The sequence below is a fragment of the Planococcus citri genome, chromosome 3 (genome assembly GCF_950023065.1).
Source record: "Planococcus citri chromosome 3, ihPlaCitr1.1, whole genome shotgun sequence".
NCBI classification, from domain to species: domain Eukaryota; kingdom Metazoa; phylum Arthropoda; class Insecta; order Hemiptera; family Pseudococcidae; genus Planococcus; species Planococcus citri.
The window spans coordinates 76,304,153-76,326,917 of NC_088679.1; the positions used below are offsets into that span (position 1 = coordinate 76,304,153).

Below are 22,765 nucleotides of genomic sequence, written 5' to 3' on the forward strand. Positions count from 1 at the left end.
ATCTATGATCGAGGAGGGATAGTGACTTCTTCATGAATGCTTGAACATTATGAAATGCCAGGGAGTGCTGCAATTTGACTGTGTAAAGCATTTCGAAGTGGTTGATAAACCTATTTCGATATTTCTGCAGAAAAACAATCGTACTGCTAACCTTTGTAGGATGTAACTATTTGGTGACAAATATTGAGAAAGAATATCCATGGAGTGATAAACAGATTTGATGGGTGGATTGTAGATTATCTGAACTTATGTGCCATTAAGAGCATCTGTGTTCCTTTCAATTCTTGTTTCTGTCATTTCAAGCCTAATTGATAATATTTCCCATATTATGTACTCTGCGTGTTCATGCTCTGTTTTTTCGGGTTTTTATCGAGATAAGCATATCAAATTTTTTAAAAAATCGCTCTGGTCCACCATGCACACACCTTTCTTAATTTCATTTTGTGAAAGCTCAACCATCAATATGTTCTTCCAAAAATGGGACATGGGTCCCTGTATTTTATACCAAATTTTATCAATGTTTGCCCCCCAAAAAGGGGTGAGGTGTTCTTTGGAATTATGCTTTCACTCATTCATTACATCTAATGAAACTATATCATTCAGTTCCAAGATTGACCCAATCTGGTTTTTTGCTTCCTCGATTTTTGACAATATTCAAATAAATAAGTCCATCATTATCGAGGTGGCTTCAAGGGGCTGGGGGGGGGGAAGGTGAACTGTGAGTAAAAGTGATACTTGTGATGATCTTATTCAGGAAATTGAAAGCATTTTTTCATAACATCTCAGGATTTGCTTGGGTGTTTAAGGGTTAAAAACTTACTAGAAATGGAAAAATGCACTTTAGCCTTTCAAATTACGGTCCATGATGTATTTTCGCCTGCTCTTTCGATCTAGCTTTGTCTGGCTCAAAATTTTTTTAGGCAATTTGGAGGGGAGAAAACAGAAGGGTTTCAAGTTCTATTGACCTTGAAAGACCTTGTGTTACGCCTCTGCCCCCCCCAAATTGATCTACGTAGGAAGCCAAAATTTGCCATGTAGGTACTCGTACGTACTTCCAGAGGTTACCCTAAATGTGTCTTTTGAGGGTTTCGAATTTTTAAAATCACATTTTATCTCTTTTAGCGTCACATTCGAATTCTTCGTGAAATTTTGAGTCAAAATACAAGATTTGATGTTCTCAAAATCATTTTATTTTCAATAGTGTGATGAAAATCTTTGAATGAAGCTGTTTTTCTCAGGTTTTTACTTTTTTTGATTTTCCAGTTTTCAAGAGTTTGAACGGCTGTGTCCTGTGGCTTTGTGAAAATCCCAGCTATAGGAGGCTGGTTAGGGTCTCAAAATACCTCTTGGAATAGTTTTGAGTAGTTATTACATGCCTTCGGAGATGGCGATGAAGTTCGGTCATTCCTGAAGATGTTAATTTACATACTCTGCTTAGAAGTGGCAAAGTAACTTTACCTTTCCACAGATTTCAATTTTAAAATTTTAATTGCTTTCAAATCTCGTTGCCGAGCACTGTTACTCACCTAAATGCTTCTTCGACTTGATTTCATGCAAAAACAAACGTACTTAGTCTGTAATGGTCTCACAGCACTGTTTATCAATCCTTCGGCTTATTATTCAATGATGGCTTATTGTTTATCTTTTTTGTTCAAATTAAAAGTTTGAAAAATTTACTCACTGTGAGAAAATGTTTCCTCCTGAAGAAAAGCAGGAGAATAATCGCCTTTGAATGGGGACATTTAAATTTGTATTCAGTTTGTTACACGGATATGCCTTAATGGTAACAACACTTATGTAAAAGAGTAGTTTAACCCTTCCACCACCAAGTGGTGGTGTAGGTTGGTAACAATGACTTGGTCAAGGTGCCAAATAAGCCTTTCAGCTTCTTTGGCAACTGGACCAACTCGTAGTTCGTTTTCGCAAGTCATCAGATTGTCAAGTTAATATGTCTTTAAATAACATGAGCTCCTGCCCACAGTTTAAGAGTTTTTGTATAACCTAAGTTAATATTAGTGTAAAAGTTAAGTTGATCCTCCCAAGTAAATATTTTGTCTATTCCCATTAAAACTCCGAGTCGGTCGATAAGTTGTATCGTTTGTGACAATATATTTGTTTACACGATTTGGTGTATGATAATTTATTGAGTGTATTGTGTGCTTCAAATCCTAGCCGGGGTAAGTATGTAGCATATTCGTATACCAGTAGTGCACGCAGTAACCAAGTCAGTTGGAGATACGTACGTATGTTGTATCACAGAGAAAAATGTATTGCACTTTTTACTATAAATCATGAGATTTTGGATAGAGTCTGAAAATTTGACAATTTTTACTATAAATTATAGTAATTTTTGCAATGCTTTTTGAGAGAAATTACTATATTTTATTTAAAAAATCAAAAATTACTATAATTTATAGTAAAAATTGTCAAATTTTCAGACTCCATCCAAAATCTCATGATTTATAGTATAAATTTCAACATAAATTTTTCTCAGTGATAGTCATTTTATCAAGTTTGTGATTGTGTTCTCTGGACTTTTAAGCCAACACCAGCGTTCTCGACTTCTTACTAAATAGTACGTACCAAAAAAATTAAACCTTGTCCTTACTTGGGAGAGAATTATTTGATAAATATAAACGACCATTTTTAGCTAAACATCTCACAGTTGCTTGTAGTTTATTTTCGGTCAATGAAGTCAATACCAAATTTAACCTCTTTGTATCGCCAGAATTTGTTATTATCGTCGCGGTCAATTATAATAATAATTGCAATGCTAACAATTTTTTTTTTCATTTTTAAGCATTTGTACATCCTTTTTGAAAACCTTTTTTTTTTTTTTTTTTTTTTTTTTGTGAAAAAATAATCGCTTCAAAAAATTTTGGTTCTGAACACGCGCTAATGAATTTTGAAAATACATATGTTCTTGAATTGATCGGAGGTGTCACCAAAATGCAAAATCTGAGTGTAAAGACGATGAATTTTATTTTTACACTGATAATGATATTATTTTGAAAACTGTGGAATTCAAAAATCCGCTGTAGGCTCCTAAATGGTTTGAAACCATCACCAATTGTCTCAACTAAAAAAATGAAGATCTCCACTAAATATGGTGAAAATCCTGCAACATTTTGTTTTTCCGTGACCTAAGTAGCCGTAGGTAGAGGTACCCTAATGGGCAGATATTTTACATCAAACATAATTATTTAAATATCATAATTCTATCATTTTAATTCAGATTATAATTTATCGCGATTTATTGTGTATATTTATTTTTCAATTTGTGCCAAATTCCCATTCGTTCGCCATTTAGGTATAACTGATTATCTTTTAAACTTATCTTTCAAACTGTGCCAGAATTGCATTCGTTCACCATTTAGCAATTCGTCTTTAACTTGGAGCGATTCGTCGATAACTAGATGACTCGGATGTTCGATAGTTGTGGGTTTCCATTCGACTCCCATTTCTTTGTAATTGGGATTCCTGGAATAATTCAGCATTTGTGCTAATGTTTTTATGGTGTTGTCAAAAAACGTTTTTTTTTTTTGTTTTACGAGTATACTCACGATGTTTTTGCAAAATTTGTAAACAAGCTTGTGAGGGTTTCTATTGTTTGTCGCTCTTTCGAACGTATGTTGGCCATGGTTTTACCTGCAAATTCGTCGATGTAAGCCCAATAGGTGTAGTCAGCTGCGTGACAGGTACCTAATCATAAAATGTTGGAAATGTTTCATATTAAGTATTTTCTATTTTTATTTTATTCTATTGGTTTTTTTTTTTTAGCGATGAACGAATTTACATGTGTTTTTTCATCTCTTGTTTTCATTGGGGCTTACTTTTTCCCACTGGAAATTTATGATATTTGTATCTACCTAGCTTTTGTGTGTCTGTTGTTTCGCTGTTATTAGATTTATTGTGAAAAATAACCTTTTACTTCCGTTTGCAATCGAGCATTGATTTTGGCTTTGAACCCATCTAATTTACCATCGAAAAGAAAATTATATACATATACTGGCGAAAGATCATTTTCCGAGATTATGTTTATTAGTGAGCCATAAACATCAGACATGGTAATGTCCGTTAGAATCTGTAATCAGAATGAAGCAAGCATTATCTTATTGATTCGTTCATTTCATTTATTTTTGGTCATTCGGGTTCCTTATTTATGCTATAAAATTTAAAATGAAAGAATTAACTTAAGTATAATTGTCTAATGTCTGCACTATTCGTACTTCGCATAAAGCTGTCTGTGATGCATGTTCTATAGACTCGCCCGCCAAGTAGAACATTTCTACTTCTTTTTGAACTAGTCTTAGGTCGTCGTCGCTTAGAGCAGCTGCCCATCCACAGGAGTTCTGTTGAAGGACTTTATAAAAACCATTACTCATTGCTTTCTTGTATGCTCCTACAACCAGACAACAAAATAAACGGTTGCGTATTATAGGTATCACGAGTATTATTAAATTATGTTGATAAAATGTACATATGTACATATTACCCTCTTCGACCATTTACTCTTTAATATTCCAATGGGGAAAAACTCGCTTCTTTTGAAGTGAACATTCTAAATAACGATTCTTAAGAATTGATTATTTTCATCGTATTTCATTACTTTCAACATTTTACTCGTATCTACCTGAACCTATGTACATACATACGTATATTATGTAGGTATGGGTATTTTGCCTTCTCATTGGAGATTAGATAATCTATAAGTCATGTCGGATCTGTATGGATGGATGTTGAAAGTCGTGAGAGTGGGGGAAAAAGACTGCATTGGACGTTTAGGTAGGAACTAGAGCTGAAAACGGTACTCGCTGACAGCGGGTAACTATCAGAGTCCTGCACGGTATAGTTAAAATAGCCGAATAACCGCCAGAGCTATCGGCTAATTCAACTACACGTTACGAACTGTAGTTAGTTTTGTCGGCGCGCGCAACTGACAAATAACCAACTATAACTACCTGCCGATGCAGCGGTAAGTTAGCTTCGGTTCTGTTGATGTCTCATCAATACATTTTGGTGACTCATCAAACAGATAAGAAAGAAGCAAACGTTATTTTTCCAATAAGAACGCGGTATAATCGCAGGTAGTGTAGTTATTTTAACTACTAGTTAGTCAATGGTTACGTTATCTGAGTTACAAATATTAATCGCACCGGCCGGTGCGGTTATAACCTGCCGTTAGGATGACTACTAACTATAGCTATCTGCCCTCGACGCGCAACTAACGCAGATAACTTTTAACTATACCGTGCAGGACTCTGGTAACTATCTTATCCGTATCGTAAATTCTCACTACTCAGTAGTAGCGGGTAGCGAGTTGAAAAAATGTTGCACCGGTTCACGATATAACTAGTAGCGCATTGAATGCGTAGCCGTGTACCAGCATGACATCATCATTGTCATCAATCATGTCAAACGTCAATCACACATACGAACGACAGGTGTCAAAGTGTAACTCCTCCCACTTACGCATTATCAAATTTTGGGGTGCGTGCGCAGACCAAGTGCAAAAACATTCGGGTTGTACTCACTATATGCTACTATCTATATCCAAATCAACCGGATACAACCACTAGCGGGTTTAGCCGGTATTTTAACCAGATACCGGTTAGCGGGTAGTGTAACCGTTTTCAGTTCTAGTAGGAACCTACCTAAACTAGAAGATTATTATGTTTTTTTGATTAGAATAGAATGGTCGTTTTCGCGTTCGCGCATTCGAATAGATTTTTACAAGAGTATTGCAATGTTTAAATTGTAATACTTATTTCAATGAGATTATAATGGGTTAATTTGAATTGAATTTTCAAGTTATTTATTTTACGAATTATGAATTCTGAGTTTTAATATTCGAATATGAGTGATAAAATGGAGTAAATCGTGGTAGAGTAGAGTCTGGTGTGCGGGCCCAGAGATGACTTGTTCATCTTCTCAATTTCTTTGGCATAATGGTGTGAATTTCTCTTCCTCAACAAAAGTTTGGGTCTACAATATAGTCAAGCTAAATGACTAGTGTCTCAAATATTTTTATTATATAGGTCAAGGTAAAGATCTCATTAAATAATTAATATAGTTTATGTATGAACTCATCCAGTTAGAATTTTATAATCAAAGTGATTAATGAATTGGTTGAATGGTTTAGAATATTTAATTTTTCACCTTAATTCTTTTTGTTATCAATTAGAATTTCGTAACTTTTCAAAAAGGGATATTTTCTCAAACCTTTTACTTTTTCTCTAGATAGGTTGATACCTATCTCTGTAAATATTCCCCAGATTTTCAAATATGAGAAACAAGTTCTTTTTGATATTAATACTATGTGGTTAGGCAGGTTCCTTTTTCAATTCCTGTAACGATCCTACTTCCCTGAAATCCCCATGTGTTTCCTATTTTACTTACCTATCCGATTCCTACACGTTAAATCTCATTAAAAATCCCCTTCTGTAATTCCCACAATCAAAACCTATACCACAATGCGCAGATGCATTCTTAAAAATCATGATATGATTTGAAAAGTCTGCTTCAAAACAAGTGAGGGTTTCCCCTTCGGACTAGCTTTAGCAGTGTATATTGAACAGTAAGTAAATGGTCGTAGTCTTAGTTTACCGTGTTTCATGAAAGCCGGAGCAGCTTCATTTTCACAGAATCCAATCATTATTGGCACGCGATTTGTTGTTGGGATGAGTTTCTCTAGTGATTCAGGTAAAGGAGAATTTTCTCCTGATTCCGAATTCACAAAAGGAGAAATAGGGTACACTTCCATTGTAACCTACATAAATAATAGGTATATAAGTAATGTAATCAGATATTAGGTGTGTGGGAGATAGGGGTTTCTTTTGAAATTGTGGAAAAGTGGTTTTCTTTGATGAGATGCTTCTCGTACGAAGAAAGGGAATTATGCATGATCTCCCTATAAATTAACGCTACTTTTAGGATGACCCCCCGTTGGATGTATTTTTAAACAAAAATGACCTCCCTTGATTCCATGAAAATTGTGGTAAATTTGGACCTACCTCCTATTGGAAATATGGCACAATCAAAATTAGATTTTCTTAGTGGTTGTTTTTGTAAAGTAACCCGATGCACATTGCACAATACTTACTGAGTTTTATTGACCTACAAAACTGAAATTTGGGATGTACTAAAAGTTTCATCAAATCGCACCTTCGGAGTGGGGTGACTTGATAGTCCGTTGATATGGCAGTACAGTGTAAATTTCGGCTTTCCAACTGCATTTGGTAAAATTTTATGGAAATTTCAAGTTTTAAAAATTTTTCGGAGGCTTCAGTAATTTCAAAAAATTTACTGGAGGCTCTAAACCAACTTGAAACCACATCAGATAACCAATTTTTTGGCATGTTTGCTTTAAAATGTACCTAAAAATAAGTAGTAAGTACATATGTCCCATTGTCCCTTTCAAGAAAAAAGTTTTCCCAGAGGGTTGGCTGATGGGGGGATGGGGGGGGGGTGTGTGGGTGCAATTGTTCCATGGAAAGGTTACATACGGGCCTCCTGTGAGAGTGGTGTCCGAGACCTCCTTTAGCCAATTCATACTCCATGGTGCATTTTTACTAGGTACGAGTAGGAAAAAAAAAGAAGTAAAAATGGTTTAATTTTAGTTTAGTTAGTTTGCTTTGCTACTTACATTATTTCTGACTAGTTGATCGCGTCTTATCATCAATACTCGATCGTAGTTTATGCTCTTGAAAAAATTAAGCAACTGCTTATGATTATCTAGTTGACCGTCGTATCCAAGTAGTACGGCCAAGTCGTAAGCTGTCGAAACATGATCCGATGGAATAACCAAAACCGGATTAAAATTGTACATTCCCATTAGAATCGCTTTATGGTATAAACCTACAGAAAGATTTGTCATCAATTTTTAGGTAACTGATGAGTGATGACTGTACAAATGAATGTGATTGTTATCGACTCAATTGGCAAACTTTTGCAGCTAAATATACCTTTAGCCAAAGGAGATAATAGCAAAAGATGCACAAGTGCAGCTCCGCTGCTGCTGCCCATTAAGGTTATATTATGTGGATCTCCTCCAAAAAAACAGATGTTATCTTTGATCCATTGTAAACTAAGTATTATATCCTTTAGCATTTGGCTTCCCGAACAGCCTTTGATATGCAAATTTAAATTTCCTGGAATGAAGAATCTCGCTGTAAAATTGCTTCGAAGGAAAACTGCATTCTACATATCCCTTTGGACATTCTCTTGGTTTCCCATGTTTGGGAAACAAATTGCTCTGAATAGTGTAATAGGGTACCCTGCTCCATTGACAAAATAATAAAAAAGTTGAGCTTTCAAAGATAATTTTTTTTGGAAAATGAAAGCTTTGAAAAAGCTATATATGCCAAAGGGAACAACTGTGGTTGACCACCCGCCCCTTAGGCACCTAATTCTTCCCCTGCGAAATCCAATTCCTAGAGACGTTGATGGGGACCTTGGTCATTAGGGCAATTTGTTTCCCCAACATGGAAACCTAGAGAACCTCCGAAGGGATATTTAATGTTTGTAGCCGGCTTATCAACCTAGTAGGTACAATCGAAATCCAACGCATACATATACGACATCTTTATGCATTATGTAATCGGGAGCCCCGTAATACCACGGATCTGGTGAGCCATGAACATATCCTCCTAGATGAATATTCACCATGACCGCTTTCAAAGGCTCTTCCTTTGACGGTAACTGCGGCACCGTGAAAAATCATTGCGATTACATTTTATCGACGATGCTGGTCGCTTCATTTTGAAATATTTGAATATCGGTTATTAAAATTTTTGCATTACCTTCGGTGTATAAATGTTATTGTACAAACAATCCTCCGAACCAGTTATCTCGTGTTTCCGCAACGAATACTGTCTACAACCTTCCCTTTGAAATGTCGCGTCAAAGACAGTTTTCCATGGTTTTACTTTCACTGGATCCTGTTATAAAACATAAAGAACTAGAATAGTAAAACGATTTGGTTTTCAAGTCCATCTCAAATTATCAAATGCATGTGTCGCCTTTTTTCATAAGTTACTTTTTTTTTCTCCTAATGAAAAAAGGTGATGCTGACAAATACATTACAGGCCATTCCTGGGGTTTTCTGTGACACAGACTCAAGTTACGCTCCTTTGAATGCATACCTAAATATATACCTAACCTACTTAAACGTGCTATGTGGTCTCTTCATCACAAAAAATCCTAAGAATCTCATCATAATTTTTTTTAAATTGTAAGTTTTGGTCAAAGAATTTAAAAAAGAAAATTACCTATTAGACTTTGTACTTTTTTTGACACTATAGTTTTGAATGTTACTGTCTGATTAACTGTATGGCTGTGGAAGAAACCTAAATTGTTCAAAATAGAGAATAAAAAAAATTCAACGCTCTCATGCTTAAAAAAGATGATTTTAGGTTTTTAAAGATTGTCCTGAGGTAAATAGGTGAAGTCTCCTCTACAAAGAATGAAGGATAGTTTTAAAATCATGGATACCTATGTTTTTTGCTCTGATCAATGCCTGGAATTCTAAATTATGAACAGCGATTCTAAATGAATTGTGCATGTTTTGCACTACTTTCGCTATCAACTTTTGAAATTCAAAAATAATTACTTTGAAACGAGCCGAGCCAGCAGTCGATTGTCCATAAGGAACTCCAAAAAACGTGTAGTACTCCGCTCCAGAAAACGCAGTTTTTGCTTTGAATCCGCGTACTTTGCCTTCTTTCACCGTCACAATTACTTTTTCAGACATGTTTTGAATCAGTTTTTCAGAATCAAAGTGAATAGTGATTTACGAGTATGTCGGAGTAGCTAGGCTTTTCAATATTCTGCCACTACCTACCGCTGTGAAATTCATTTGTATATGTAATGTTAGCTTTTATGGCGCGATAGAAAACAATGCCTATCACCGTTTTGTGCCTACTTTTGTTATTTAATTTTTCTTTCACTCGTTCTTCGAAAATTGATAATGAGGTGGTAATCAAAAGCAAATAGGTACCTGATATGGTATTTATCGACATTTGCTTCAAGAAATGTCTTTTTTTATGGGAGTGATAAATGAAATTCTCAAAACGTATGATTTATTTCTGTGTGGAAAGTTTTCACACAAATATTTCGTTCTTGAAATTCGGTCATTTTAGTTTGGTGACTGTAGAGCCTATGGCGATCAAAATCAAAAATTATTGGAATTTTCGAGTTCAACCTTCAAAAATATATATAAATATTCTAGGGGGTAAACTCGTAACTTTTTTATAGATTAACCAGCAAACTCATAACGTTTTGACAAACTCGTAACCTTTTTAGGACGTGACTTTTCGATGAGGTGCCATATGAATCTACAAGGTGTGGGGAGTCTACTGGCAAAGTTTGAGCAGGGACGTGAGATTGCCGTTTATATACTTTCTCTTTTGACTCAATTTTCAAATGAGTGCATAGCCTAAGTATTATGTACAAGGACATGAGGAAAAGGTGTTTATTGCCAAGAATCATTTTTTACGTGTTTTACGTTCTTTTTGGTGATTTTGGTGGTTGAAGATGTCCTCTTTCACGTGGCGTGGTCAAAAATCGTCTAAAATAAATTTTTGACTGCTCAATTTTAATTTAGAGTTGATTATACAGGTCCGAATTTTCGTGTTTTTCAGTCTAAACAGTGATTTTATGGGAAAAGTATGCATCCTAGGAAAAAAATGCCATGAAGGAAATTGTAGAGAATTAAATTTCCTTTCTGCTTAGAGCTGGTTATTTTTCTGTGGGATGCTTTGTTAAAAAGCTATTTGCGAAAAACAGAGACGTAAGAGACTTTTAAAAAAAAGCTTTTCTGAAAAATTGATGTTTTGGCAATGAAATACCTTTCCACAGGTGACCCAAAAATCAAGTTAACGAATATAACGCGGCCTAACATCGAGTATTATCAGGCCTATGGGGTGACGCGTCGAGCGCATGCACAGCAACGAAGTTATGGAGGGGGTCTTGAGATTGCTGTTTATACAAAACGTTATGAGTTTGCCTGTATGCGGCTATATATATATATTAAGTATATTTCGACCGTTTTTGAGGTTCGTAAACTAATTTATTTTCTTTCATTTTCAACCGTTTTCAGTATTTCGCAACATTGGATTACAATTCTTTCGGAACTTAATTATATCAACTCATGATTTCTTGTGAAATAAATTTTCAGAATTTTTTTCTCTTTCTAAAGATACAAAACCCATATTTCTTGATGCAAACTCTGAAAAACAATTCAAAATTTTGTAATTTAAAAGCAATCCAAACACAGAAATTATTCTGAAATTTTGTAATATGAAGACAATGTGTACTCAAAAAATGTATTTGAAAATTCTCGTAATTCTTTCGTCTAGCCCGCTTTATAAATTTTATTTTTCCAGCCCTTCTCCAAAAGTCTCTCAAATATCTCGGGAAGGAGGGCAGCACAAACGAAAAAAGTATCAGCACAAATGTAGCACAAACAATTTTCACCATTTCAAACCCTCTTGGTAAAAGTCGAGGGGGGCTCCTGTTTCTACAGCCCCTATTATCATTAGTTTTTCTATTTGCTCGTGTTTCTCCTTCATAGGAGATAAAGGAAATACAATGGTTTTTCATGGAAAAAATGTAGCGCATTTCAGGATATTAAGATAGTGAAATTTGTACATTCTCCGATTTTGACGAAATTCACCCAAAATGTTAGTTCTGATGTAAAACGATCCCAAAAAAATGTTGAGTCGACCTCTCCACCGCCTTCTCAACTGGGAAACCGAACTTCGCCCCTTATTAGGGTAATGAACACTACTTACTTTGAAACGAGCCGAGCCAGCTGTTGATTGTCCATAAGGAACTCCCAGAAACGTATAATACTCCGCTCCGGAATACGCTGTTTTAGTTTTGAAGCCACGCACTTTGCCTTCTTTCACATTTACAATTATTTTTTCAGTCATGTTTCAATTGAAGATAATTAAAAATACAGTAGAACGCACAGTGGTAAAATGTCAGGCATGAACAAGTGAAACTGGTGTTTCTCAATGTTCATTTGAGCGTGCATTCGTTCGCCTCGTTACCTTTTGGAGATAATATTATTATACGTTTGTGTTTTCCACAATTTATCAACGTACAATATACGTGAATTTATCGGAGTTGACGACTGACGTATGATAGGGACAGGGTACGCCGTTGATATGTACATATATGTACTTTTTCTTGACTGAATTTTCTCATAATTGCGATACATGGAGTGATTGAGGTTAATTCCAAGTATTCCGTGGGTTTTTGGTACTGAGGAAGCAGCTCCAGAAATGAACAAGTGGTTTTAGAAGGGTTCTGTTCAAAGCATTATTGCCCCTCAAAATTTCAGCTTCCTAGGTCATCCTCACTCCTTCTAAAGTCGAAACCTCCGAAAATAGGGGTAAAATAAGGGGGGTTTCCACCTTAATTCCGCCTTAAATGGGGTAGGGATAACCTAGGAAGCTGATATTTGGATACTTTTCATCCATTTGGGGCCATAATTATTATGCCCTTCCAAAAAAATGACCTTTCTGTAATATTTTCAACTTTGACCTAGCTTCCTCACTCCATAGATCAACTCTAGCTCCCCAAAAAAATCCATTTCCTAAGTTTGACTTTATTTGATCAATTAGAACGAGTTCCAAGTCTCAAGTCATAAAAATGTAAAATTAATGAAATCACGTCACTTTGAGGGGTCGTAGCGCCACCCCACTTGAGGCTAGGGAGTTGGTTGATAGCTCATTTGATTGGTATTGGAGAGGAGATGAAATGATCACTGATCTTATTTTACTCAAAAGTTAATATTTTAAAAGTTTTTTGACAAAAGAACTGATTTTGGGGTCATCGATCCACTGTAGAGGGAGGGGGTCAGCTTCAGGGATAGGGGCGGGGACTTTTAGTATGTTGTTCAGCACTCTAGACAATATTCACCAAAAAAAACTTTTTTTTTCGCTATTTGACATGGGCTTGCACTTCCTGTCGACCCTTCGGTTTGTTTTTCTATCATGCGGCGAGTTGTGTTTGTAAAATGTTGTAGATAGTCATTGTTTTTATGAAATTGAAATTCACTTCAAAGTTGGAGCATTCTGATATGTTTGTAGGTACTTTAAAATACCGTAACACAAAAGTTTAAAAAAGTGACTTACTGAGGTATCTGGTTCTTTTCCTGTACCCTTCAAGTACATCAGTAAGTTATAGGTATGGCATATCTACCTTAATTACCGACGTGCATGTAAGATGATAATTTCAAATCGATAATATTCAATTTTTAAGAATTGTGTACTTTACATACCTATTACCTACCTACCTTTCTACTGCAGGTATTATCACCATCGCGCTGGGTAAAAACAAACTAATAAAAATTTAAAATTTTCCAACCAATTATCAAACTAACCAGGTATTTAGTTGCATGAAAGCGATTTGAATGTACACGTGCATAAAATGTACCCATCCAAATGGAGAATTCGCGCAAAAATACGAATTTTCATTTCGAATCGGAAAAAGGTTTTGCTTTTATCTTCGTTGCTCTTAGCTGTGCTAATTTTGCTCTCTTTCAACTTGATGACTTCTCTGTATGATCCGATAAAATTTACATCGAATACGTCGTAAGTACCTACATGTAATGGCAATTCTCGTAACTCGATTCTGCAAATTATATCAGTTCATTTATGCGAAATTATTTATGAATTAGGTGCGTCGCTGTTAATAATGCAAACGAGCCATTGGTCTACACGTGTTGTACCCCATTAAACAATAATTCATTGCGTACAAACGTATACTTTTTCAAAACCCACAAAACAGGAAGCACAACGGTTGAAAACGTCATTCTACGATTCGCTTTGGAGAATTCGCTCGATGTATTGAACGTTATTTACCACACTTACTACTTGCCGTTTTCCGATTGGTCCATATATTCGCATACAAAGACGCCTAACAACAAGTATCATATCATGGCACATCACGTACGGTATAATTCAATTATAAAATCGTATCAGTATCCTGATACTAGTACGGTGACTATATTACGACACCCTGTGACGCATTTCACCTCCATGTTCAGATATTTCAGAATGTACGATACATCAGGGATGAGCCTAGAACAATTTTTAAACGCTCCGAAGAAACCGCCAATCTTGTTAGGAATGGGCAGTAATTTCGTATATAGCGGATACAATCAAATGGGCGTCGATTTGGGCTTCGATCTGACTCAAAGTCGCAATAAATCAGCTATCGCCGAATTCATCGATAAAATTGATCGAGAGTTCGATTTCGTAATGATCATGGAGTATATGGAAGCGTCGATGGTTTTATTAGCTAATTTAATGGGATGGCCGTTGGAAAACGTGGCTTATTTGAAATTAAACGCTCAGCCGCCCGACCCTGACGAGTATAAACTGACGTCACGAGATGAATTCACAATCATGGATCTGAACGAAGTGGATACCATGTTGTATCATCATTTTAGAGATAAATTTCGCAAATGTGTGCGACAATTTGGAGAAGAAAGGATGAATGGTGAAATTCAACGGTTGAGGAATATTAATGAACAGTTGAAGCGGAGATGTGTGACCGATGATGAGAAAATTTACTCGTGGGATGGCTGGATACAAATATCGGATTACGTTCCTAAAAACCGATCGGATCAATCTTGCGTTTATGCAACTTTACTCATGTATGAACTTCAAGATATCGTTGTGAAAACACAGTCTGAGAGACTTCAGCGTCTAAAGTGGCGATAAAGTTGCTGTTCACATTGCAGCTATCATCTACAAGTATTTCGATGTCAATGCAAACACTGAAGACAGTGGTGAAGATGAGGATGAAAATGTGGACGAGGCAACTGACAGTGACAGTGACAGTGATAATGACTTACCTATATCATAGTTTTCCTCCAGATAATTAATGTTATAATGTGATTACCTATTTTATATCCAATACATATATATTTTGATAATTTTTTTGAATTCAGTGTTACAGGGCTTTGGTGGTAGCGCTATAATAAAATATATTTTTCGCAAAAAACCTCAATTTCAAGGCAATCTACCCCCCTTAATGGGGGACTTGAAAGGGTTCAACTGTAAATCCGACTTCATATTTGTGTTCGGGGGGGGGGGGTTGATTCATATGAAAACGACACCCATATTCTCAACCTTTTTTGGACCTGTAATTGTGTAGGGAGGTGCCCATGGCCCCAAAATGAGCTTTTCCAGGAATCATTGCATTTTCTGCAGTTTTTTAACATTCACGTGAAACATTTCAGAACTTCATCAAGAGGCATTTTTTTGGACAGTACTATGACACAAAAAATACATTTTGAAGAGTTCTTCAATTACCTACTGTTAACCTTGTTCCAGAAACTGGCTGAGCTTTTTGGTGCTCAACGAAATCGCACCACAGCCTACCATCCACAGTCGAATGGCCACATTGAAAGATGGTACCAAGCTCTGAAAGCAGCAATCATGGCTCATCAAAAACCTAAGTGGTTCAATTCATTATCTATGATCTTCCTTGGATTACAATCAGCACTCTGCAGCGACCAAGGAGTGTCCGCAGCTCAGCTCACATTTGGCACAGAGCTCCAATTGCCAGGGGATGAGCCAGAAGTTGTTTGTGGTATTCTATAGGCGATTCGTAGCATGAGGGAGACAATGTGAACATGCAAACAAGGCGCAATCTATGTACCAGACGCTCTCACAGACTGCTCTCATGTTTTCCAGTTGAGACGCAGAGTTGAGCACTACAGCAGCCCTAAACTGGACCTCATAAAGCAATTTGTTGTACAGACAAGACTCCTGAGGTTGAGGCTGATGGACTTACAATAGTTGTTTTGCTAGATCACCTGAAACCAGCCTACCTGCTTCTGGATGAGCCAAACAAAGTTCCAGAGTCAAAAATCATTCCAGAGCCTCAGTCTGAACCTCCAAAGATCATACCAAAGCGGAAGGTCAGATTCCAAGGGAGCTACTTGAAATAGTATCCTTTTCTTCTTTTTTAATCCCTTGTTTTTCAAAATATTACCGTCAGGCGGGGTCGCTTTGATTTCGCAAGGTGACTTTGATAGCGCTTATTTTTCTGCTTGTTTTGATTTGTGGAGCAAGTAAAACGTCGAATTACATTTTTTTTTCGAGTGAAGTGATTACACTGATGGTGAATTGATACGATAACAGTGTTGAGTTGGTAAATAATTATTTTCATCCCTGCTTTTAATCGAGTTTTTTAAAAGTGGTTATTTTTCAAGATTTTTCATCACTCAACAAAAGTTGATGTTATAGTATTTTCAGATATGTAATAGAACATTGGCTGATAGTCTATCGTAAAGCTACACTCCTTGGGAAATATCTTCAAAAATTTTGAGTTTCTAGGTTGAGCTGCCTCTGATCCTTGGCCCATTGTTCTCAGTGGGGATGTTATCAATTTTTCATTTTTGAGGCTAAAAATTTAAGTTTTGGGACTAAAGTGAAAATCAGTGCCATTTTCGGATTCAGTGTGAAATTTCATCCCATTTTGATAGGTCGGAAAGGTATTTTATTGAATATCTAAAAATTTTGTTAAAAAACTGAATTTTTAAAAAAATTGAGGAAATACAGGGGCTTTTATCGCTTTTTCGATAATATAATGATTTCCTCTCGGCCAAAATTGATAAAATTTTGTATGGTAGGTCTAAAGGTGATGAGAAATCATTTTTTGAAAAAAAAAGTACCCCTATCAAAGTGGCCCCATCTTGTGGGTGACTTTGATACGGCCTTTGAGGGCAATTTTGAGGCACAAAAAAAACAAAAAGGTCATTTGGTGCGTTTTGACGTACTTTACACACTGAGTGGTGCAATTTTTTCGAAAACATCTTTCTATGCCGTACAGAACAGAAAACATTTTTTTTTTATCAAAGCGACCCCGCCTGACGGTATGTATAGTAATAATTTTATCGTTTTTATTTTTTATTTTATGTATTTTTTTTGTGAAATTCTAGTCATTACTCGTTTGTTTTTTTTTACCTTTTTTCAAATTTTGTAATGAGTTTTTGCTTATGTATCATGTGTATGTTCTTATGTTTTTTTTTTGTATTTGTATTGCGGTTTTCCGGCTAAGGGGGGAGTACTGTGGTGTGACTTGGCAGGCAACTGCCAACGGGAGCCCTGCAATTGCGCCAAACTGCTAAACTCGTGTACCCGGAATTACGCCGGGTGCTCAAAAAAGTATACTGGCAGTTGCGCCGAGTTGAGAAAATGCGAAACGAACAAGATATGAATGAATCGTTCACGTTCAGTCGCATAAGTTATTTATTCATCCACTCCAGAATCTTCCACCTCCTATAATGTCGCAAAAAATAAGGTCTAACAGACAGGAACAAAATTAGAGGTTGTTCGTGAGGGTGTGGGGGACGGGGGACTGTGACTGAACATTTGCCGATCGGTATGAGGACAAAAATACCAATTTTGCCGAATAAAATGACGAATTTTTAAAATAAAATAGATGAAATGATAATTTTACCAAATTGATAAAAATTGTCATGTTCCTTTTTGAATTTATGGAAGTTTCAAATATGAAATTTTTTAGTTTGGGAAAGAAAGAGGGGAATTGGTCCGAGCGAAACGAGGTCAAAAGTGTTCAAAAATTCGTATTTCAAGAAGTGAAAAACAATGTGTTTTTTTAAAAACTTATTTATTTTTTTTGCTCAAAAATTTTAAAATTTGAATGTTGAGTTTTTGAACATTTATTTTGAAAATGAAAAGCATACAGCCCTGAGCGAAGCGAGGATAAAAACTTGTTTCGAGAAGTACAAAACGATGTTTTCAGGTGAAAAGTGTAATTTTGTTTGCTTTGAACATTTTTTAAAATTTTTATAATAAACTTTTTTTTTCAAGTTCAATTTGATAACTTCATCAAAATGATTACGATTCTAACTGTACGCAGTGTAAGAAAAGGGTCGGGAAGATTCGTTCTTTTGATCGGCGCAATTCCCCATGAACACATTTTTCTAAGTGGCACAATTGCAGGTATGCTCATTTTTTGTGCTCGGCGCAATTCAGGGTATATTTGGCGCAATTGCATGGCAGCCCTGCCAACCTCTCAAGTCAACGGGCAGGCAACTGCCAGCTGCCAAGTGCATCTGCTTGCGCAGCAAACTAGTTAGAGGTGTAAAAGAAGCTCAATTTTGAAAATGGTGGAAATTTAGGAGAGGGTTGAGTGAGTGTAGCAGAGCGGTATCGAATCATAAGAAAACGACACCAAATTCATCAAAGTAACTTTATTTCAAAAATAAATGGAAATTCAGGAGGGGGCTGAGGGCTCTGGAGGGGCTGTGTGAGTGTAGGAGAAAATTTGACGCCATATTCGTGCTCAGCGGTATCGAATAATAAGACAATGACACCAACATCATCAAAGTAACTTCATTTCCAAAATAGTAAAAATTATTTGTGCCAGCGGTATCGAATCATGAGAAAACGACACCCTACTCATTAATAGTCATTTTCCCCAAAATTCCCATTTCACCCCCCCCCCCCGGCAAACATTTTCCCAGCTTTTTATATGGCGCACCACCGCAAAAATTTCGAAAAAGGTATGGGGTCAAAAATACGTCCAAAAAAGGTGTTTCTACAATGTACCTCGCAATCTTCATTGTTAAACATCATAAAATAAGTTAAAAAACCGAAAATGTAATTTTTGACGGGTAAATATGGGATGAGGGGGTTGAAAATTTTTGTGGGGATACCTCCTGAGGATGCACATATACAACATACTATAAAATTTTAAAAATCAGTTCCTATGAGGACAAGCGATTCTACAAGCGTTAAAAAACATTGACTTAATGCGTTTTGGGAAATCAAGCGCATTTCAACATTTTCACAAAAAGCTGGAAAGAACATGGATAAAATAGGTATTTTAGGTAGGTATGTGTCTCAGATGAGGTGTCATGACGTCACTAACCAAATGGCGCGAAAAAATCAATTTCGAAAAAAACTGACTTGATGCGTTTTGGAAAACCACGCTTCAAATAACCTATTTTTTGCTAAAATTCCCAAAACTTTATGTTTTTTCCCGGAAGAATTTTCATTTTTCAAAATTTTTTTCTATGAATATGGGAAATATTTTGACTCTAAAAAATTCTGTCTCTAAACATCCAGCTCTCGTGATCACTTTTTGTGTTTTTTGATAGATTTGAAAATCTTCTCAACGAGGTCTTATCTTCTAGCATCAATATTCAACCTTTTTTTCAACTTGCGGCGAATGGCTCGTTAAAATTTTAATCACTTGATATGAATGTTTTATATTTTTAGTTTTCCATGTGTAGACTGTAGATACTCATTGCAAGTTTTGTTTCAGAATCATGTGGAATGAATTTCATTTTTCACTGGACTTAGGAGCAGAATGAGTATATTTGTCAGAAGTAGACCTAATGTTATCCAAATGACGAATAAATTACATTATTCTATCCAAGTCGGAGTTCCAAGAGCAACAGACAAATTCAAATTCAATAATTCAAGGTGTACTTTCGAAATACCTAGTCCAGGTACGAAACGTCTATTTTGTAACTGTTTTTTCACTTTTAAAATTGCAGTGATTCTCAAAATTGCCTCCATTTTATAGGGTGTATTAATTGTGCATTTTTTTTTCAGTCGTAGTTGAACCGCTCGTTGAAGAGTGGATGTTTTGCCTGAATTTTCTGCAGAATCAAAGTTTACGAGAAATGATTTAGTGATGATGATGAATGTTACTTTTGCATCAATATTCTTCTAAGAGCAACTGAAAATTCAATGCGAGACCCATTTTGCAACACCAACTGAATCAGGTATGTGCTTTATTACAACAAGTGCTTCGATGTCGTTGGCCTTTTTTTCTAATGCTTTTCTCAAAGTTGGAAAAAACTTACTTTTTTCATTCTGTCTCAATTTTTTGCCCTTTTTTTTTGGTAGAGTGCTTTTTCCTATTGTAAATATTGTGAAATTTTTTTTCTTCGCAGACTACAGCATTCAAAATGAATCTTATTCTGCAATTCGGATCAGTGAACTCGGAAACTTCACCGGTTTACTGCTCAACCTCACAATTTCAACATCAAACCATGGAATGTAGCTATTCGAAGAAATATGTCAAATAAATTTCCTAAACGATCTGTTCAAAGAGGAGTGTTTGCTGAATTGTGTTGACTTTTGGAATTTCACACCCTCAAGAACGTAGACTGTGAGTTTCATGTAAGACTGCAGTTAATCAATTTTATTGAATAATAGGTATGACTAATTTAATTGTTATTTTGAAATAATTTTGATTTTAATTGTTTGAAAAAGTATTCATTAGGTACTCAATAACGCTGAATTTCAGGCTGTTTTGATATTGAATTATGATTATAAATTGTACGTACTTACCTGATAATAATTGTTTGTTTTTTATAAAATTTTTCTGGTTCTAGGTATCAATGGGATTTTTGTAGTCGAGTGGAAGTGGTAGCGACGAGTGAAGTCGACTTTAAAATGTTTTTAAAATACCACTCAATCGTTTTAATTTCAAAGAGACACTCGTAAGATTGAAACGAGGCCTCAGCCTGTGTTATTTTTGTTTTACAATGGAGTGAAAATAAATTCTGTATTTTCAATTTTGTGAAACCTGAAATTAATATGTACCTACCTTTCGCAGTATTTGTGATTGACGATTGATTAGTCAACTAATTATATGTATGTATGTACTTAATCCGGCTGCAAAACACTTTCCATGTAAAAAAACGTTGTAGAAAAAGTTTTATATCTACTACCATTGAACAAAATAAAAGTTCACTTCAAAATAATACATAAATATGCATGATCATGATCAATTTTTAAATTTATTCCTGAAAACTTAAAAACTCATAAAAACAGCGGTAATCTTCAGGCTGTACGAACTGTTCGGTTTTGACACTCGGAGAATCCGTTTCCGGTGTTGGTTATGCCAAAAAGCTCAAAGTTCCCTCGAAAATGAAGCTTTTTTCAAAAAAGTTGAACTTTTAGGTACTAGAAAGCTCCATCGAACAAAATAAACGAGCTTGACGTGATCAGCGATGCTTAATTAGTAATAATCGACCCATCGTACACTCTATTTAGCTTTCATTCGGCCAAAAAGTTGAAGAAAACAAATTTTGAATAAATAATGGAGCGCTTCAGGCGACAGAAAATGGAACTTCTTCTGTCATCGTCAAAAATAGGTTGTAAATCATCGACCTTTTATTCTCCTCATCTGGACCGCGATTCGAAGGGTTCATTTTGATGCAAACCTCCCAATTTGAGTTTGTAAAGAATGCCTCTGCGCATTGCGCGAACTCGTCTCTTACCTTACCCCACTTACCAAGCGTACGATCATAATCGCGTGTGGAAGGTGGTTATCTCCTTCCACACGCGATCATGATGGATTAGGATCATACGTGTGGTTAGTGGGGTAAGGTAAGAGACGAGTTCGCGCAATGCGCAGAGGCATTCTTTACAAACTCAAATTGGGAGGTTTGCATCAGATATTTGCTTGAATTCCGATTGGAATCGCTGTCCAGATAGGGAATAAAAGGTCGATGTTGTAAATACGCCTTTCTATATCCCAAAATCCGGATTACAAAAGAACTTCTCATTTTCACCGCATGCAGCGCTTCATCATAAAATTTATATTTTTGAATTAATTTTGCGAGCTTTAGAGAGCTTTTTAGGCCGTACGAAGTGTACGAATAAGGGGGTTTTTGGGTACGGCGAATTCGTTTCCGGTGTTGGTTCCACCAAAAAGCTCAAAGTTCCCTCTGAAATGAAGCTTTTTTTCAAAAATTTTGAACTTTCAGGGAGAATAAAGCTCGATCGACTTAAATAAACGAGCTTGACGTGATCAGCGATGCTTAATTAGTGATAATCGACTATTCGTACAGGCCATTTGGCTTTTATTTGGCTGAAAAGCTCAATTTTGAAAAAGTACAAATTTTCCAATTTTGATCATTTTCGAGTATAAGAGATTAAAAAAGAGACCAATTTCATTAGGAAAATATAGAGTATTAGGAGGTTCGATGCTCCTAATACTTGAACTTTCAAATCGATTTTGCAAGCTTTAGAGAGCTTTTTAGGCTGTACGAATTGCACGATTAGGGGGGTTTTTGGGAACGGCGAATTCATTTCCGGTGTTGGTTCTACCAAAAAGCTCAAAGTTCCTTCTGAAATGAAGCTTTTTTTCAAAAAATTTGAACTTTCAGGTAGAAGAAAGCTCGATTGACTGAAATAAACGAGCTTGACGTGATCAGCGATATCGAATTAGTGACAATCGACTATTCGTACAGGCCATTTGGCTTTTATTCGGCTGAAAAGCTAAATTTTGAAAAAGTACAAATTTTCCTATTTCGATCATTTTTGAGTATATTAGATGCTAAATGAGACCAATTTCATCAGGAGAATATAGGATATTAGGAGGTTCGATACTCCTAATACTTGAACTTTCGAATCGATTTTGCGAGCTTTAGAGAGCTTTTTAGGCTGTACGAAGTGCACGAATAGGGAGGTTTTTGGGTACGGCGAATTCGTTTCCGGTGTTAGTTCTACCAAAAAGCTCAAAGTTCCTTCTGAAATGAAGCTTTTTTTCAAAAAATTTGAACTTTCAGGTGGAAAAAAGCTCGATCGACTGAAATAAACGTGATTTACGTGATCAGCGATGTCGAATTAGTGACAATCGACTATTCGTACATGCCATTTGGCTTTTATTCGGCTGAAAAGCTCAATTTTGAAAAAGTACAAATTTTCCAATTTTGATCATTTTTGAGTATAAGAGATGGTAAATGAGACCA

At 35.9% G+C, this 22,765-nt stretch overlaps 2 protein-coding genes across 5 annotated transcripts; one reads left to right on the forward strand and one right to left on the reverse strand.

Annotated features, from left to right (window-relative positions):
* Positions 1-2,976: 2,976 nt before the first annotated feature.
* On the reverse strand, positions 2,977-12,073 carry LOC135839343 (esterase FE4-like). Of its 2 annotated transcripts, XM_065355335.1 has the most exons (11): positions 11,793-11,922; positions 9,611-9,843; positions 8,802-8,939; positions 8,541-8,700; positions 7,965-8,150; positions 7,646-7,857; positions 6,607-6,769; positions 4,230-4,402; positions 3,925-4,084; positions 3,564-3,702; positions 2,977-3,480 (listed from the first exon to the last, which is right to left on the reverse strand). In XM_065355335.1, exons 2-11 carry the CDS (start codon positions 9,749-9,751, stop codon positions 3,321-3,323), a joined length of 1,632 nt encoding a protein of 543 aa, XP_065211407.1. In that variant the 5' UTR covers positions 9,752-9,843; positions 11,793-11,922; the 3' UTR covers positions 2,977-3,320. The 2 variants fall into 2 exon arrangements, with proteins under 2 accessions (XP_065211407.1, XP_065211408.1); XM_065355336.1 differs by lacking the exon at positions 9,611-9,843 and having other exon boundaries at positions 11,793-12,073.
* Positions 12,074-13,136: 1,063 nt separating this feature from the next.
* LOC135839344 (galactose-3-O-sulfotransferase 3-like) lies at positions 13,137-20,790 on the forward strand. Of its 3 annotated transcripts, none has more exons than XM_065355338.1 (5): positions 13,137-13,601; positions 13,688-19,504; positions 19,611-19,783; positions 19,955-20,219; positions 20,399-20,790. In XM_065355338.1, the coding sequence occupies exons 1-2, from the start codon at positions 13,438-13,440 to the stop codon at positions 14,733-14,735; spliced, it is 1,212 nt and encodes a 403-aa protein (XP_065211410.1). In that variant the 5' UTR covers positions 13,137-13,437; the 3' UTR covers positions 14,736-19,504; positions 19,611-19,783; positions 19,955-20,219; positions 20,399-20,790. The 3 variants fall into 3 exon arrangements, with proteins under 3 accessions (XP_065211410.1, XP_065211409.1, XP_065211411.1); XM_065355337.1 differs by having other exon boundaries at positions 19,955-20,183; XM_065355339.1 differs by having other exon boundaries at positions 19,955-20,172.
* The last annotated feature ends 1,975 nt before the right edge of the window (positions 20,791-22,765 follow it).

What these genes read in the sequence shown, in the direction of transcription:
- LOC135839343 (XM_065355336.1), bottom strand. Translation starts at nt 11,933, where the DNA reads ATGACTGAAAAAATAATTGTAAATGTGAAAGAAGGCAAAGTGCGTGGC. An exon ending in ATTTCGATTGTACCTACTAG is followed by an intron (nt 8,151 to 8,540) that starts GTTGATAAGCCG and finishes TCTTCATTCCAG; the next exon opens with GAAATTTAAATTTGCATATC. An exon ending in CACAGACAGCTTTATGCGAA is followed by an intron (nt 4,085 to 4,229) that starts GTACGAATAGTG and finishes TTCTGATTACAG; the next exon opens with ATTCTAACGGACATTACCAT.
- LOC135839344 (XM_065355338.1), top strand. Translation starts at nt 13,438, where the DNA reads ATGTACCCATCCAAATGGAGAATTCGCGCAAAAATACGAATTTTCATT. An exon ending in AAATTTACATCGAATACGTC is followed by an intron (nt 13,602 to 13,687) that starts GTAAGTACCTAC and finishes TTTATGAATTAG; the next exon opens with GTGCGTCGCTGTTAATAATG.